This window comes from Ziziphus jujuba, chromosome 1 (assembly GCF_031755915.1).
Source record: "Ziziphus jujuba cultivar Dongzao chromosome 1, ASM3175591v1".
In the NCBI taxonomy this organism is placed as follows: Eukaryota; Viridiplantae; Streptophyta; class Magnoliopsida; order Rosales; family Rhamnaceae; genus Ziziphus; species Ziziphus jujuba.
The window spans coordinates 275,215-293,925 of NC_083379.1; the positions used below are offsets into that span (position 1 = coordinate 275,215).

Below are 18,711 nucleotides of genomic sequence, written 5' to 3' on the forward strand. Positions count from 1 at the left end.
GATTCAACAACAGCCACACGTTTAAGTGGCAGTAAAAAGTAAAAATTAAAAAAAAAAAAAAAAAAAAGTAGAACGCATAAAAGACTGGATATATTTACTTTTGAGCACCGTCGGTAGCACAGCAGGTGCTTTTGTTCTACCCACCTGGGCCCCACGAGGACAATGAATCAACGCTCAGCAGTCACCTTCCAATCTCATCCAGTCATTGCGTCAAGACCCCACGCAATTCGTGGACCAGATTATCCCTTCCCTCCGGTCAGCACATTCCCCTGCCCGAGACGGCATTTTTCAATCTGATCTTTCTCACCTGTTCCACGTTTTACCTCGCTGTGGTAGCGATAGGGAAGAACTTTCCTCCAAAGCCAAAACCAAAACCATGAATCATCACAATTTTTAATAATTTTCTTTTCTAATTTTGTTTTATTAAAAAAATAAAAAAATAAAAACCGAGGAGGGGACTGTGTGGATGGGATAGAAAAGAGCTGCGGTGAAAGTAGTAAGGTGGTGTGTACGGTAAAAAAGGCAAAATTCTATTTTCCTCATTGGTTTTCTCCTCTCTGTTCTTTTATTTATTTTTTTAATAAAAAGTAAAATATAAAACAAACAAACACACACACACACACACACACACACACACACCACCACCACCACCGAACAACACCAACACTCGCTTTTCCCTTTTCTGAAAAACAGAATTTTCCATTTTGTTTCCTGCATACTGCAGAGGGGAGGACTGTGTGACCAACAAGGGAGCGGAACCGCCAAAAACAACAGGTAAAATTGGCTTTTTTCATACAAAATCGAACCCTAGCTTCTTTTCAATTTAACAATAATTTGTATGAAGGAAAATTTCTTACTTTGTTTTGGATTTGGTGTTCTTCTAATTTGAGATTAGCTCTTTCTTACGTGTCTTTTTGGCTGCTGAGAAGTGTGTGCAAACGAATGATGACTTGGAATTTCATGACAGAGAGAGAATTTTTTTTTTCTTTTTTCCAATTTTGTTATTATTATATTATTTTTTGAATGTTTAGACTTTTAGCTTGAGAACCTCCTCAAATTGCTTACTGGTTGTTTCTGTTGAAAATTTGAAGGAATTGGCTGCTTTTTTTTCTTTTTTTTTTTTTTAAATGGATTGAAAGTATACGTTAGCTGGTTGAGTTACTTGCTGAGTTTGACCGAATTTGTAGGTTTATGTAATTAATTTAGCTTGATTTTTGGGTTTAATTGGGCGTGTTGAGCTTATATAGGTTCATGTGATTCAGTACCGGTTCTTTTTCCTCATTATACTTAATAATTATGAAGTTCGGAAATTTTTGGGAATAAGTTTATAGGCTATATTGGTTGAAATAGAGTAGTAAGTTTGCTGGTGAGATTGCTCTTCATCTTTTACGAATATGATTAAAAAGTTTTATTTTGGAACTGAGAAGAGGTCTCACTGTAGAAGAAATGATCTACCTCTGGCAGAGGACGAAAAAGGCAAGAGGTGTCCAACTTTTCCTTTTCTTTTAAGAGAAAAGCAAATTCCTGTAATCTTAATGACCTTAATGTAAAATATTTTTAAGCTATCATTTACATTAGAAGTCCAAATTTTATCTATTCGTTTTCAATTTTAAACATTTGAATTAAAAAACAATACAACAAACTGAAGGATGGATCTTTTTCTGCTATAGAATAAGACCCAAAAATCCTTTTTCCCCTTTTTCATTTTACTTCACAAGAAATGTACTGTGATGTTCCAGTTAAATGGGTTTCTCCTTGTCGCTGATCTTTGAGGTATTTACTCACATTTACCATCTTCAATAAGAAGATATAACAAGAAAAATAAAAGCATAATGGAAAAATCTTTAGTATTGGTTAGAAACCTTCATGTCTGTGATCTTTAAGGTATTTAATCTCACATCAACAATCTTCACTGAGAAGATAAACAGAAAAATTAAAGCATAATGGCAAAAAATCTTTAGTATTTGTTAGAAACCTTATTTGTTGTATTGCTGTGTATTTGTTGTAATGTTCAGTCTATCCTTCTAACAGTGGGTTGTAAATAATCAGTGTTTGTTAACCTGTGGGCTGAATCGAAAAATGTTGAGGAGTCTGGCTTGGTCCCTTATTCCTTAGACTGTTATTCTTGTCAATTAATTTGTAAGAAATGAATTGAAAAAATTCTTTACTACATAAAGAAATTCACAGAAAGATATGTAGAATATCTCTAGAGCATTATTTGCATGACAAAAAAACTATATTGTACGCAATATGTGAAAAAATCATCTTGTATGAAATAGTTTGAAGAAGTTTCTGTGCAATTCTTGACAAATTTTGTGTTAATGAATGAGTTTTAAGTGAAATTTAGTATCAAAATTATTTCATAAAAGCGATGCTTTTCATCTGTGGCTGCTTGAATGTAACTAACGATGTTATGCCACGTTTGGGAAGTGTTAAAATTTTGAGGGTTTCTTGGGGATTAGTTTCCTAGGAATTATTTTTTGGAGCATTTGGTTAAGATATTAAGACTTACTAGTAATTCAATTAAATTGTTTTTTAGAAGTTGTGTATACAATTTTCTTTACAGAAATATATAAAACTATGTTTCTCAGGAAATCTCAAATTAACCCCTTTTGGGAGGAATCACTTTCCACCCTACTTTCCCACATTGTAAGAATTGTGGCCCACAATTTCCTCCTAATAATCATCTAAACACAGGAAAATTTAACCTTCCAGGGAATTTCAGATTCCCTAAGTTTGATATTTCCCAAACGGAGCCTTACAGAGTAGTCATGCTGAACCTTAGATATCTTAGACATATTTTATTTCCTTTCACTTCCAAAAGCAAAGAAAGTTAGCACTTGTATCCAGAGTGTGTATGTGGAAAATACGGTGAAAAAGTTGTAGATTAATTATGGAGCTCGTGGCTTATTAAAAGTCAATAATTTTCAGAGTTGTCCTGTTTCTTGGTTCTATGTTCTCCTTTCACTCTTGGTGGCACGATTCTGGTATCAGTTTCACTCTCTTGATTGTTCCTTCATTTGGTTTTGTGGATGCATAGTTTTGGGCAATTTCAATTTAATTAATTGGAGGTTGGAGGTTTCCAGTTTCAGTCCATTATATTCTTTTATATGACTTGTATCTTTTGTATTTGCAATAAAACTTGTATCTTATATATTTGCATGTTATTTTGACATGAAATTGACATTGATATGATTTTGGTTTTGCTGCTAGATTTTTTTTTTTGGGGGTTCTGTGAACGTGCGACCTCATGCCTTCTTCTGTTCATGATCTTTCTGGTAATTTTCACCGAAAGTTTCATATACATGGAATCTTATGATAATTTTCAATCAACAGATTATGACTATAATTTGCTTATGGTTCTGGCCATTGATTAAGCTGTCATATGTATTTATAATAATTTGTTGTAAATTCACTGTCCTACCCTGAAATTTGGAATAAATTTATTCTAGAACCACTGGTTTGAAAATTTGTCAAGCATCTTTCCTGCTATTAGTTTTTATTACGTTACGGTAATACTCAGAGTCTGTTGTTGTCATTTTGCTTAAATAAATAAGCAAAAGAATTGTTGCTATTTGTGCATAGCTTCTTAAAAAAGCTTTTATGACCAAATATTCAGCCTTGCTATTCACTGCTTTCCCAACTCTCATTTTGCTGTTCTTTTTATGAGACTTGGTGTCATAAGTTAACCATTTGTGTCCCTGCCCTCCCCTCTGGCCCACCTATCCCCTTTACCTGTATAAGTCACCTTCTCTGATGCAATTTTTATCTTATGATATTGTTGCACAGATAACAGTGAAGCTGATGAGCAGCGAAAGCACTCAGAACCTCAGATTCAGTCTTCATCACCTGCAGCTGGGATGTCTAATCCTGGAATAACAACACCAAATGTTCAATATGCAACCCCTTCGCATCTTGGAGCAGGACATGCTGTGGTACTATCTCGAAACGAAGACCTTTCCTTTGTTGAACCATTTCTTAACCTTTCAAATTGCTTTTTATTTATTACTGATTTTTGAGTGCATATGAATTTTTTATGAGATGTATTAAGTTGTTGGTCCCCCCCCCCCCCCCCCCCCCCCCCTCCTCTTTTTTCCTCCTCTCTCTTTCTCTTAATATTTGGTTTTGCAAAAGGAAAACATATAGTGTGACTTTTAGAATATTTGTGCATATATGGTTGTGGAGCTGATGCTCAGCACTTCATGGTTAGTGTTTTTCGTGCTAAGAGTGTGCTGAAAACCAGAAATGGGAAGTACAATAGTTTACTGTTCTTGGATCTGTTAGCAATTATATGACACTTCTAATTTGAAGCTTTTACGTAGTTTTATGTAACTTTTCATTGGCTATATTAAGAACAGGAATGAACAGAAGTAAGCGTGGTATTAAATTTATAGTCATTTTTGGGGTTTCATTTTCTTAAACTCCATTTTGTCAGACCCTATTTAAGTTTGTTTACAACCTCAGGGTATGCTTGATTAGCACTGAAAGAAGGTTGCCTCACCTTTCCCTCTTTTCTTTTTCCTTTTCTTTTTTTTTCTTTTTTTTTTTTTTTCTCTTTTTCCTTTCTTTAAGAAACAGAAATTTCAAATCTCATTATGCCTCTGAATCCTGACTGTATAAGTTAGTAGCTGAAGACAGGTCCTTGTGTTGCATTAGAAATCATAAGGATTTAAAAAAACCAAAGAAAGCAATCACAATTACGAAAACTTAAAATTCTGAAATGTTCAATCCATTGGATTTTCTAATCATAAGCATCTAAACTTGTGAAAGCTTTGTACTTGCATCATATAGATTGAGGCATTCAAGCATTCAAGTTTTCAAGTAAATTTCTTATTCTACTACTGGTAATCAGCTTGCAAGTGAAATCAACACTTAGTAATTTTCAAGCCACATAAAACTGATTTGACAGCATTTTTGTTATGCATGATTAATATTCTAGAGTCTATCTCCTAGAGGCTTGGCATCGAGTGATGTCTTCTTTTTCCTTTTTGCTTTATATCCATTTTCTTAATTTTCTTTACCTGATAGAAAGTGTGTTCGAAGGAAAAGCAGTAAATGATAATCTAAATAATTAGTATTTCTAGTACAGGGATGAGTTGATCCAATGAATGTGAATATAGCATCTTGAATTAAATTCTACTTAATTCGAAGAACAAAACACAAGGTGCAAGTGTGTTATAAAGTGGAAAAAGGTAACTTTTATAGATGCATACAGGAACTAGAGCAGCTTTTGGTGCATCTGCTTCTAAACTGGTTTGGCAATGGTTACCATGATGGTGTTAGGCTGGAGAATATGTTGGTTTTTCCTCTTTCGAGGTGATGATGAAGTGGTTTGAGTTAGGAGTTGTTGGAGTCATCATCTTTGTCATTGATGTATTTTGGATTCTGTGTTGGGAGAATAATGGGAGGGAGGTCACTTGGGTGAGGGTGTCAGGTAAAGATGCATGGCTTGAAATTAGATTTGTTCATCTCTAAAATTTTAGGGCAGGGTGTTTGAATTTTAGAGGTGGGTAGTTGGACACAACGTGAATCAAAGGTGTACAAAATTTGGACATGTGTACTTTGCCTTTATTAGACTTATATTTAAATAAATCAATTTCACAGATTTAATTTTGATGATATTACATTTGTGCAAAGCCCATCATTCACATTCTGCATGCTTACTGTTTTCAATTGGACCCGGTATTCAAGCTTATATTAGCTAAGCAGTAAGCCATGTCTACAACCCCACTTCCCTACTTTATTTGTAATAGGATATTCAATTATTAAAAATGATAGAAAGGTGGGGCTTCTTATTCATGAAGCTGCTCCCTCTACTCCAGTCTGCCAAAGCTCACCACTGGGCTTCATCTTCAACTGTGAGCTCTCCTCTAGAAAGATATTAGCAAATACCTCCCCTCTTCAATTACCAATTGAATTCACACCTCAAGATTTCTGGTCTTTTGAATTACCAACATTGAAAAGGAAATTTAAACTAGGACATTAGCAAATACCTCCCCTCTTCAATTACCAATTGAATTCACACCTCAAGATTTCTGGTCTTTTGAATTACCAACATTGAAAAGGAAATTTAAACTAGGACATTTAGGAGCCAGCCTGATCATCTTCTGCAACTTCGCAGTCAGCAATGTCGATTAAAGTCCACTACATCTCCTTCCAGCCACCTTTATTGTTTGTCCGGAAGCTTCAAAGTTGAGTAAATCAACACCTTCAGGCACAATGGGATCTGGAAACTTGTGGTTGTGAATTTATGTTGTTTTGGCAGATGAATCCAGGGATTCTCCAAGCATGTTCAACACATATCCATTATTGCTCTCCATTTTGTATCATCTCAACACTTGTTTGTGGCTGTGAGCGCTGAATCCGGATAATATTTAGTCTTGGTCTTAATTCTTTCTTTTTCTCTTTTTGATAATACTGGATGACATGAACAGTCGCTAAGATGCTAAAACTTAAATTTTTTTTATCAGAAATAGATTTTTAGAATAATAATCATGTTGATAATTCTTACTGAAGATTATGGTCAATATTAATTGTAGTTATTGTTGTAATGGACAGTGGACATACAAAAGAATTTCAATATGTATCTTGCACACAGACTAAGTACTTATTTCAATTGCATCATGCTTCTCAACTATAGTCTTCTTTTTTCAAGCAATAAGTTTTCTTGGACATCAATCATACTAATTTTACCTAATTCATTGCTCTTCGTTCATGGACTATTAGTTCTCACTTCTCACTCTCTAATGTATTATCTTGCTCATGATTATATTGAAGTGAACTTGATTCATACTTTGAGTACTAGGGGGATTTAGTACTATATAACCTTTTGGAGTTGTTTTCTTACCTTGACTATGTTTCTCGAACTTATTATGAATCTTGCTGGAGAAAAATTTCAGAATTACAATTCTCTTGTTGGAAGATGAATTGTTTTTGCTACCTTTAAGTTTTTGTAGGTGTTTTAGGATTCATTTAAAGTGGAAAGAGGCATTTCATTTTGAAATAAGCTACAGCCTGTTATTGACTCGAGTGTCACTAAGAAAATGGTTGGATAAAAACTTTAATAATGGAGGAATTTGGTACAAATTCCGAATTCAGTCATTCTCTCTCCAACTTTAATAATGGTTATGAGGTATCACTATTAGGATATTTATGATGACATTTGTTTCCTTTTTTTTTTTTGGTTTCCTGCAACTCAGTCATTTCTTAGCTTCTTCATATTATTAGCGGATTCACAAGAATTGTGGACCTTCTCAAGTATTTTGATGTTGTTTAAGAGTAAATGATCATGGGCCTTTACAAGAATTTTGGAATTTCTTTTCATTGTCCCAATTATGTTAAGTGACTTAGAAGAGAAAGAGTGTTTTGTCAAATGCCCTTCAGCCCTGTGATATGTGATGGACAGTCTGAGGTAAGAGGACAGCATGTTGCTTGCCAAAAAAACTGGACACCTTTGTATTCGCCTAATGTCGAGGTGCTCTTTGGCTATTTCCTTCTTACAGTTTCATCTCACGTTTGTCTGAAACATGCTTCACTTCCAAGAATAGAGAGCAAAAGCAATTAGTTACAGACTTTGTTGGCTCATTTAGGAATTTATCCAAAAGCACTAGCTTAAAGTAATATTTGTGAACTTTATCCAAAAGCACTAGCTGAAAGTATACTGTTTGGTTTCTAAACATTTTTGAAGTACCACTCTAGCATGTTATCTGCAATCTAGGTAAGATTCTATATTCCACCAAGCTATGTTGGTTTGAGTGTACACAAGAACTTGGTGGTGGACTGTAGTTTTATTGCACAGATTAAATGATCCAGGAGCTTCAATGAGGTTTCTTGGGAGCTGGAATGGGTTGATATATACGGAGGTATTATTAGTGAAGAAAATAGTTTGATCAGGGAAATAAAAGTAAAAAAGAAATGAATAGGATAGGAGTCAGGTTGCATCACAATTTAGTTTAGGGTTGCATCAGATATAGTCCAAGGGCATACTTTCCAGAAATTACATAATTATATTATAGATTTCTGCTAACAATTATTTTCATAGGACTAGGATCCTTAAAATAAACTAATGAAGCTAACTTTCAAGCCATAAGAGACTGCAAAATACAACTGAATGTGGAAACAACCTAAGATGAGTTCCATGGGTGTCAACTATAATCCTCTAGCAAATGCAAAGAATTACATAAACTTAACCTAACTGCTAAGAAACATGAAATAGAAGAAAGAATGAGCTATAGCATTTTAATAGCATGAATGAAACATTGAAGAAAAGCAAGAAGGCTTATTACCAACTGAAAAGTAGATCTAGGGAAAATGTCTAAAATACAAAACAAAAAATTTGATATTTGTTCATCTCTAAATTTTCTTTCCATGATATTATACCTGCCTATATTAATTGTATACCTGATATTTAATGATGTTGGGTTGTTAATACTTCGATTCAAAATATGATTTACCTAGTGGTGCAATGCATATGCAGACGCATTATTCTTGATCTAATTTGTATCTTGTTCTCTCTTTTTGAAATGTTGAAGCTTTTAAACATAGAAATATGTTATTTGTAGCATTAAGGGTATCCTCTGCACTTGGTTGCATCTCTGCAAGGTCACAGTCTGTCTGCACACCTGTTATAATTATTACTGCCATGTAAATTTTGGTGCCCGACTAGTTTATGGTATATTGCCTTGTTAACTAAATGCCTTAGTTGTTAAGTATTAGGGCATCCCATTGCTTTAATGCATCTGGTTCATCCCAACTATTTACAACCGGAGAACTACAAACTGAAATCAAGCAATTTTTAAGTGATTCAACTAATTGCATCCTCAATTTATGTATTTGAAGGCACCAGCAGCTTACCCATATCCAGATCCTTACTATAGAAGCATCTTTGCTCCATATGATGCACAACCATATCCCCCTCAGCCATATGGTGGACAACCAATGGTATTATCTCTCTCTCTCTCTCTCCACCGCATTGGATACCTTATATTGGAGTAATAATGGAAAATAGTACTTGTCTCTGAAATTTCACTTTGCTTATTAACATTAATTACACAGTCATTAATGCATACTTCTTTCAGGTCCATTTGCAGTTAATGGGGATACAGCAAGCTGGAGTTCCTTTGCCATCAGATGCAGTTGAAGAACCTGTGTTTGTAAATGCAAAACAATACCGTGGCATCTTGCGACGTCGACAATCTCGTGCAAAAGCGGAATCAGAAAATAAAGTTGTCAAGTCTAGAAAGGTAGCGCTTTCAGCTGCAAATTGGTCACCTCTTTTATTTGATTCAATTAATATTGTGTCAGATATACTTCATCAAGTATCTAAGTTAAAACCCTAAAGAAATATCTTTTTAGGCAGGCTTGTGTGTGGCTATGCTGACTCTAGGTTCTGATCATCACATCTTCATTCATTGTTCTTCCGCTATCAATTATGTATGACATGATTAATTGTTGCAGCCATACTTGCATGAATCTCGACACTTGCATGCATTAAGAAGGGCAAGGGGATGTGGGGGCCGGTTTCTCAATTCAAAGAAAGATGAAAACCAAGAGAATGAAGTGGCATCAGGTGACAATTCACAGCAGCACATCAATTTGAATTCGGATAAAAATGAGCGTGCTTCATCAGATGGCACATCCTAGCTGTTTTGGAAGAATCATTTAAGGGGCCTGAGAAAGCATGCAGTCATCAATAATGCAAGGAAACTATGATTCCAAACCAACCTCAGTGACCTCGTATTGCTTGGTGAAGGATCTGCACTTCCAAGACTGTAGTGTGTATAGTTTTTCAAGTGGTAGACTCGTAGGGATGGTTCCAAAGATCAAGCCGGCAAAGTACGATTGAATATCACAATGATAGTAACCCTCTCATCAATGGATTTGATTCTAGCCTTTTGCTCTTTCTTCTTTAGAGAATGACTGGTACATTTGGCTGTGTGGGCATCACTTTGCACTTAAAATCTGTTGTGAGGTTGTAGACAGTCTTCATTTTTTTTTTTTTTTTTTCAATCCAAAATTAGGGCCTGTTAATTGTTTGGTTTGATATGTATAATTAACTTAGGATTAGATTGACTGTGGTTATGTAGTATAGTTATATTCCATTGATGTCAATTGAGGGAATAAGTTGATGGTTTAACTGAAATTGGGGTCGAGTTAAGCAGTGTTGGATGAGTGGTATGTTAACTAAAAAAAAGATCTTTTTTCTTGTTATTCTTTGCAACGGGTTTGAGTGGTCTGCGAATTTGCACTCGAGTTTTGATAGCTTAGAGGGTTTTGAGTGGAAAGAGAGAAATGATAAGGGAAATTTTGTTTCTTCAGCCCTTAAACCCTTTATTGAAATGAAAACCGTTGAATTGTAATGAATTCGTGGGCAGATTAAAAAATCGAATTTAAACTCGACCTCGCTTACTCTCCTTTAAGAAGGAAATTTTGACTGTTGCTGGATTTTCGTTTGCTAAATAAAAAGACGACTTGGGTTGCGACTACAGTTTGATTAGATATTTTCTTTCACACTTAGTTTTGTTCTTAAAAAGGCTTGTTGAATTAAAAAGATGGGGTTAATCAACACAGACAAAGAAGTTAAGAAAGTGTAATCCTTGTTGTTGAAAGTTTTAGACTATTTTTGTATAAATGCAAGGGGAGGAAATGAGAATGGAATGATTTATATCCCTTATTTAATAAAGTGGAAAGGAAAAGAAAAGAAAAGAAAAGGGGAAAATTTAATTCTTTTATTTTAACTAGTAGTTTTGTTTTCCTCTCAAAATTGATAAAAAATAGTTTTTATTTTTATTTTTTAAACACATAAGAAATATTATTAAGAATCACCAACAATAGAGTACATATCGGCATGATAGAAAGGATCTGGCCACGCAGGGCCAACTTCTAAGTTCTAACCAAGACTCAAAAGAGACTAGATGGACAGCATGCTTTGCAAGTGTATGAGCTACCATATTAGCAGCTCTACCAACAATACTACAAGAAAAGCCAGAATAACAAATAAGCAAAGACTTAATGTCATCCACTAAAAACAATTCTCATCCAAACTATCAGTGGACTGTTGAATTAAAGAAGAGCCAGAATGACAAGTAAGCAAAGACTTAATGTCATCCACTAAAAAACAATTCTCATTCAAACGATCAGTGGACTGTTGAATTAACTTTATTGCCACCATGAATCACTTACTATATCCCCCATTGAAGAAACCAGCTTGAAGACAAAACTCAATTGCTTGACGGATGGCCAACAGTTCTGCAGAAAGGACACTCCAGCAATTTGTGATTGGCATCGATAAATCTCCTAATAACTCACCTCTACAGTTTCAAACAACGACGCCAATACCCACAAGACCAGAACTACCCTGAGTTGCAGCATCCGCATTTATCTTCAAACGAGCACCAGTTGGTGGAGTCCAAGATATGTGGCTTGCTTGCACAGAATGTGTTAGTAATAAACTGTTAGCCTCCTTATATTGATTCTGCAACATTGCCACTCCATCCAGTAGGCTTTTATCACTTTCCACCATATTACCATGCACAAAATTGTTTCGCCTATTCCATAAGCTCCACACGACCCAAGCAAAATGTTCCTGTTGCGCAGACGATTGAGTAGAAAAAGCAGAGCAGCAAAGAGAGACAAATGAATCATAAAGTCTGCTCTTCAAACATGGGTAAAGGTCAAGCTCTTTCCAAACGGTTTTAGCAGCAAAACAGCGCCACAAAGCATGGAGAGTCGTCTCATCAGCAGTTCCACAAATGGGACAAAACTGATTAAACAGTCGATAGTCTCTTAACAAGATTGGACATACATGGTAAAGCCTCATTGCTTGCACGCCAGAGACATAATTTGACCTTGTTAGGAATAGATAAGCGCCATAGCTTCGACCACCATTTTTTTGAGTAATGATTACTGGAACTTCCCACAAGTCCTCCAACTCCTAACTTCCTGGGGACCCAATAACCTGATTTAACTGAGTAGATGCTCCTCAAGTGATGATACCATGCTAACCGATCTGGACACGCAAAACCACCAACAGGTAAATGTTCAATGAGCGAGGCTTCTTCTGAATTTAAAACCGAGCGTAGTAAAGGGATATTCCACCCTCCAGATGCAGTAAACAATTGGTCCACTGTGATGTCTTCAGGTAGGGAACTTGGAGAAAGGACATGCAAAGAACCTTTTCTTGGAATCCAAGGATCCTTATACACCCTTATAGAGGCTCCGTTACCCACACGCCAGATACCACCCAATTCTAAGACCTTTCTTCCCCAGACCAGACTCCTCCAGACATGAGAAGGATTCCGTCCTAGCTCTGCCGTCCATAAAGAACCATCTGGAAAATACTTGCCCTAAAAAAATAGTTGATAACCTTTTTTAGTATTCAAATATTAAAAATTATCCTTATTAATCCTTATTATTATAGTCTAAAGATATTTATTGCTTTTCGTTCATTTTCTTTCGTCTCCATTTAACCCCGGGCTACTCATCATGATTGTCAAGTCATTTTGCAATTACTTCAGAAGCGTGCGGCTTTGTCAGGGACAGCAGATCAATATGGATAAAACCACTGTCTCATTCAGTCATAATACACCTTCGGATCGCAAATTATGGTCAAAGACAGTTTTGGAATTTGTAGTAATAGTGGACATGAGAAATATATGTGTCTTCCTTTTTTTATTGGTAGAAATAAATTTGTGGTTTTCCAATCGATTAAAGAGCGGGTATGGAAGAGATTGAAGGGGTGGAAGGAGAAATTGATTTCACGTGCAGGTAAGGAAATTTTAATTAAATCTGTTGCTCAGGCTATCCTTTTTTATGCCATGTCTTGTTTTAAATTGCCTAAGCGATTAATTGATGAGTAGAATAGGTTAGTGGCAAATTCTTGGTGGGGTTCTAATAGAGATAAAAGAAGTATCTCTTGGGTAAGCTAGACAAGGTTGTGCCACCCAAAGTTGTTGGGTGGTAGGTCATTAGAAGATTTTAATAGGGCTTTACTTGCTAAACAATGTTGGAGACTCATTCAACATACTAGTAGTTTGGTAAGTAAAGTTCTTAAATCTAAATATTTTCCAAATGGTTGTTTGTGGGATGCTCAAGTTGATCATAAACCTTCTATTTTTATGGAGAAGTTTGCATCGAGGAAGAGGTGTACTTGAGAAGGAGGGATTTGGAGAATTGGCAATGGGAGACAAGTGAGGATTTATCAGATTCATGGCTACCACGTGCTGGTTCACTAAAATCCTTTCGGTCATGTTTACTTGGTAATGATGCTCGGTTATCGCAATTGATTACTGAATTGGGAGGGTGGAATATGGACTTCATTCGGTCTATTCTTTCCCTTGATGAAGTTAAAAAGTATTGCACATATACCAATAGGGGTGGGTGAGGTAAGGTGTGAAAATAGATTTGCATGGCATTTTACAGCAAATGGAATTTATACTGTGGGAAATAAAATCAAAATATTTCTCTGGCGTGCATGCAAGTCAGCTTTGCCATGTGCTAGTGAATTGCTCAAGCAGCATATTCAAATGGATTATGTTTGTGTTCTCTTGTATTCTCTGTTCCATTAAGGAGGAAACTATTTTGCATGTCCTTTGGGGTTGTTGTGAAGCTCAGGCGTTAGGGGAGAAAAAAAAAAAAAGGATTTCAGTGTGCTGCTGAGAGGAGGACGTTATGATTCTTTTCAAGCTTTGTATAGCTGGGCTTCCTTGTTTCTTGATGATGTGCAACAAGAGCGCTTTGCCATTTTGGCTTGGTGTTTGTGGAACCGAAGGAACGCAGTTGTGCATGGCTCCTCAATGATGGAGGACAAGTGTTTGCTGCATACTGTGGTCAAGCTGCAGGTTGAATTTAAGGAGGCTAATAAACGTGTTGATCAAATTAGAATGGTGAGGGATGATGCATGTTGGGTACCACCTGCAGATGCTGCTGTGAAGATCAATGTGGATGCTGCTGTGCAAGAAAAGCAAGGACGATGCGGACTTGGTGTGGTGATTTTTCAATTCAAAAGGTGAATTAATGGCAGCTTTAGCTTGTCCTGTGTTGCGCAAATGTGATTCTGTAACCGCTGAACTTTTAGCTCTCAAGGATGGTATTCTTTGGTGGAGAAATCGTTACAAATTCATAGGTTGCAATTCGATTTGCTGCTAGGATCTACATCTTAGATTCATGCTGATTGTTATTTAGAAGAGGAAATTCAGGCTCTATTGGCTTTGCATAATTGTTTGGTTTGTTCTTTTGCACATATAAAAACTAATAGAGTTGCTTATCATGTAGCTAAATACGCTGCCAATTTTAGTTGAGTATATAAGTCTTGAATAGAGGAATGTCCCGTTTAGCTTGCCTATGCTATCTAGAATATTGTTACTTTCATAATATATATATAGATATATATATATCCAAACAGCAATTATTATTGCCAAAATATCAAATTACCCAAACAATAATTATCAATAAATAATTTCTTTTTCTTTCTTTTTTTTTTCTTTTCATTAAACTTTTTTTTTCTCCCATCAGTCCAAACATGATGTTAAGGACTAATAGAAAATAATAGACTTGACTACCAAACAAGACCTTAAAATATGATGTTCCATCAAGGTGTGAAACTTAATGTTGATGAAAAAAAAACAATTAAATTTTTTGCTCACTCACTACATATGGATTCATCATTCAACATCAACATTGTCTAAGGGAATGGGCTTGATGGAATGTGGTGGTGTCTTGTTTTGGTCTTTTGGTCTTTTTTTTCTTTTTTTCTGGTTGTGATGCAATTTTTTTCATCAGCTTCCTGTCAAATATTTATGCCTTTAATTCGGATTGAAAGATAATTTATCAGGTATTTCAAGTATAGAACAATACAAGTTATATGAACAAAAAAATGATATGATATGTAAGATTAACATTTCAGTGTTATGGAAATGATCATTGTGATATTTTTAACAATATCTTAGGCTAGTTAAATCAAATAGTAAGTTCTGTTAATCCGAAAATCATTGGATTTTCTCTAATAATATGGAAGAAATGTTGGTGGCTTCTGTATATACACGTCAGATTGGTTTTCAATATTTAAAGACATTCTATGTGTAATTTCACATTTCTTCCATTCAAAGAGTTGAAAACTAGAAAGGAAACAAAAGTGTGGAATTCTTCAAAAAATATTTTTCATATTTACTTGCTCACATTTTTTTTTTTTTAGTCTAAAATTAATAGAGCAATGATAGGAAGTAATAGTCATTCAAAACTTTGTGGATTCCTTGTGTATATACAATTAGTAGGATAGAGTGGGGAGAAAATATGAAATGGAGGAGTCAAAAAGTGGGCTGGCTTGGCTTCTACTGTATATTGACTATTGACCATTATCTTCAATGATTTTTAGGGTATTGGGTCATTCAAACAATATGATTATTGATCCTCTCAATTATCTCTTGATGAAATCAAAAGAGGGTAAGAGTTGGGTTCTCAATATTCAACACAACACTATTACCAATGTTTTGTTTTACACTATCTAAATCCCAATGTTTCTACCGCCAAATCATTTCAATTTTGCCTAAAAATCCCTAACGTTGTTTGTATTTGTCTTTTCTGAATTCTCAACAATTGGGAGTTTTTGTTAGCTTCGCTACCTCTGGACAAACATGGACTTGTTTTTGGTTATCTTCCCCTCCCTAATGATGCCATTTTTGAATCTCCCACATTAGCATCTACTACTACTTCCCAATAAAACAAATAAAACAAAATATAGTCCCCATCTTTGACAAGGGGATGAAGACATATAAATGTGAAGAAATTAATATATTCGATCATTACGTGTTAATTAAGCTCTCGAAAGTAAAGGAAAATGTGCTCTCAAAATCATGATAACGATTCCATCATTAAGGCTCTAATATTACGATGGTGCATTTGAGTGATATTGCCCTAATTTATTCATTTTATTTCCAGTCTTAATTTTATGAAAAAGTATACTAACTTCTTTTATCTATGTGTGAATCTTTTTTCTTTTCTTTTTTTAATTTATGTGTGAATTTTTGCTATTTCAGTAAGAAGCTATTTCATATAAAAAAGCATATGTATCCTTAAAATGATAACATGTACATTTTCTGATTGTGTATTTTTAATTTGTAAATATTTAGACATGCACATTATAAAATAGGATAAGTGCTTTGGGTAGCATTACTGATATAGGATTTTGCTTTTTGTAAAAATATATATAGAATAGGGTTTATATTTAATCTATCTATGGCTTTAGCATTAAATTTTGTATATTATATCATTAAATCAGTTTAAAGATTAAGATTTAAAAATAAATTAATGCTTTAATATAAGTTTGATGACATATCAAAATTTTATCTTATAAAAACAATTGAAGTGATCTAATAATTGATAAAAAGTAAAATCCCCCTTCTATTTATAAATTCTACCTTCACTCCTCCAAGTATCAACATATTGACATATACAAAATTGTTCTCTTGCAGTTAGAAACCAGTTTATCCTATGAACCATGTTAACGTGGATGCTAAAAATGAAACACGTATACAATTTAAATGCTTAGAGTCAAAGGTTTACTCTTCCATATTAGATTTTTAATATTAAAAAATAAATATTGTTGAATTAACGTTTAAAACTAAAGAGATTAATCAATGTGGATCCATTATTGTTGTCTATATGGAAAAAAAGTTCCTAGGAGATTAATTCTATTGATATATACAAATATATATACATATATATATATATATATATATATATATATATATATATATACACACAATTTCACATTTGCTGACCATTGAATTCTATCAATAAACATTCAATACTGATTAAAAGTTGATTGTACTTTAATAAAATAAAATGGATTTACTTGAGGGTCACCATTAAAATTATAAAACAACTTTTTTTTTCTTTTTTTTGGTGAATTATAAAACAGGTTCAGATTTATATATGCTGCACATGATCATTCAGATATATAATGATGATTAATTATTTAATTAGTAAATACAAAAATAGCAAGTTAGCAAAATAAAGTAATATGATATATTAAATAAATCAAGATGAATGTTGTAATATATAGAGTGCCAGAATAATGCATACTAGTGTTTATATGATGACAACTAATTAATGGCATCAATATTGCATATATATATATATATGATCCATGAAATTTTTTTGGTTTGATTTTTAGGTTTTGAGAAATAATTAATAATAAAAGTTAAAAAAATATTTTATTTACATCTTTTGAAGTTTAGGATAAATACAAAACTCATCCTCGGACTTGTAATATATCACTCAGGCTACTTGAGTCAAATTAAATTATCTTTAAATGTTTTCTTTTCTTTTGCAAAAATTTATTTATTTTTATATTTTGCAAAATTAATTTGATCACTATTAACTAAATAACGATTGCCAAATATATTTTACTATATGTATTAAAATGTAATATAATTTATCAAATATATTTAACTAAATAAATTTGTCAAATATATGTGATATTTTTCAGTTTAAAATATATATATATATATATATATGTGTGTGTGTGTGTGTGTGTGTGTGTGTGTGTGATGATTCCATAAATTTGTTTTAATTTAAATACCACCCCTAAATCCTAATCATAGCAAGTATATTATATAATATATGATATCGTGTAATAATTAGAAGCAAAGATAATAAGATTTTGCCTCACATGAGGTTTCTATCAATTAATCAACTAGCTAGCTAGCTAGTGTTCTTCCTGCAGATCCCTATAAATCCATGTTTAATGCCCTCTAAATCTTATCATGCATTGGACCCCAAACAACACGGAGATGGAGATGTAAAATGGAAGCAAAGGCACACAATTCTAGTCTGTAGAGTGAGAAATGATGAAGTGGGTGGGTCCTACTCTTATGTATATATGTTCTGTGAGTCTCTAACACTCTTTTCGTGCATGGGAAAAATGGGGTCACCCCTCCACCACCAAAATCAACTTTCGGGTCCATCCAGATGGAGCTGGAAGAAGAGCTAAACATTATTTTCTTTTTTTTTTCCTCTTTTTTTTTAATTTCCAAACTTTTCAAAATCACGCAATTAATTTGGATTCAACATGCATAGCTCAGTATTTACCCAAAAGAAGGAAAAAACATAAATAAATAAAGCCTTAGCTCAGTGGTATTATTGGAAGGCTAGTTGGTTTCTCCTTTCCAATTTCAAACCCATCATATTATATAAGTGTGATTTATTATGGTGTTCTTCTAGATCTCTTCCAAATTAAAACAAAACCACAAACAAATTAATAAATACCAATAAGAAAAGAGAAGCAAACGGCTTCATCATCATAACCTATAGCAAGGGGGAGACAAGAAGACACCAACTGAGTCTGTGTAGCTAGCAATTGACTCCTCCTTGAGCCCTCCATCATAAGCCCATTAAATATATATATAAATATATATGTATAGAGAAATATATATATATATATATTTATGTATATGTATAGAGAGAGAGAGAGAGAGAGAGAGAGAGAGAGAGTCTGCGTGGGCAGCTTCAAAAGAGTATTTTCAAGCTTTGGATGCCTTTCAATATAATACAGCAAACCTTTTATATATATATATATGTGTGTGTGTGTGTGTGTGTGTGTGTAAAAATGTCAACCTTATGAAAATGTCTAAAAGTCAATATCGCTTTTCACCCATCATCATCTATCTCTTGGATTCTTCTGAGTGAAGGGATGGAGGTGGGAAACACTATCAA

General features: G+C 34.0%; 1 protein-coding gene across 2 annotated transcripts; it reads left to right on the forward strand.

Annotated features, from left to right (window-relative positions):
• Positions 1-593: 593 nt before the first annotated feature.
• On the forward strand, positions 594-10,209 carry LOC107418233 (nuclear transcription factor Y subunit A-7). 2 transcript variants are annotated; one of them, XM_016026952.4, is made up of 6 exons: positions 594-774; positions 3,214-3,278; positions 3,790-3,935; positions 8,839-8,940; positions 9,078-9,242; positions 9,457-10,209. In XM_016026952.4, the coding sequence occupies exons 2-6, from the start codon at positions 3,251-3,253 to the stop codon at positions 9,640-9,642; spliced, it is 627 nt and encodes a 208-aa protein (XP_015882438.1). In that variant the 5' UTR covers positions 594-774; positions 3,214-3,250; the 3' UTR covers positions 9,643-10,209. The 2 variants fall into 2 exon arrangements, with proteins under 2 accessions (XP_015882438.1, XP_015882497.1); XM_016027011.4 differs by lacking the exon at positions 3,214-3,278.
• Positions 10,210-18,711: the final 8,502 nt, after the last annotated feature.

Coding starts and splice junctions, on each gene's coding strand:
- LOC107418233 (XM_016026952.4), top strand. CDS start 3,251: ATGCCTTCTTCTGTTCATGATCTTTCTG. Junction 3,279..3,789: donor TTCTGTTCATGATCTTTCTG/GTAATTTTCACC, acceptor ATTGTTGCACAG/ATAACAGTGAAGCTGATGAG. Junction 8,941..9,077: donor CATATGGTGGACAACCAATG/GTATTATCTCTC, acceptor TACTTCTTTCAG/GTCCATTTGCAGTTAATGGG.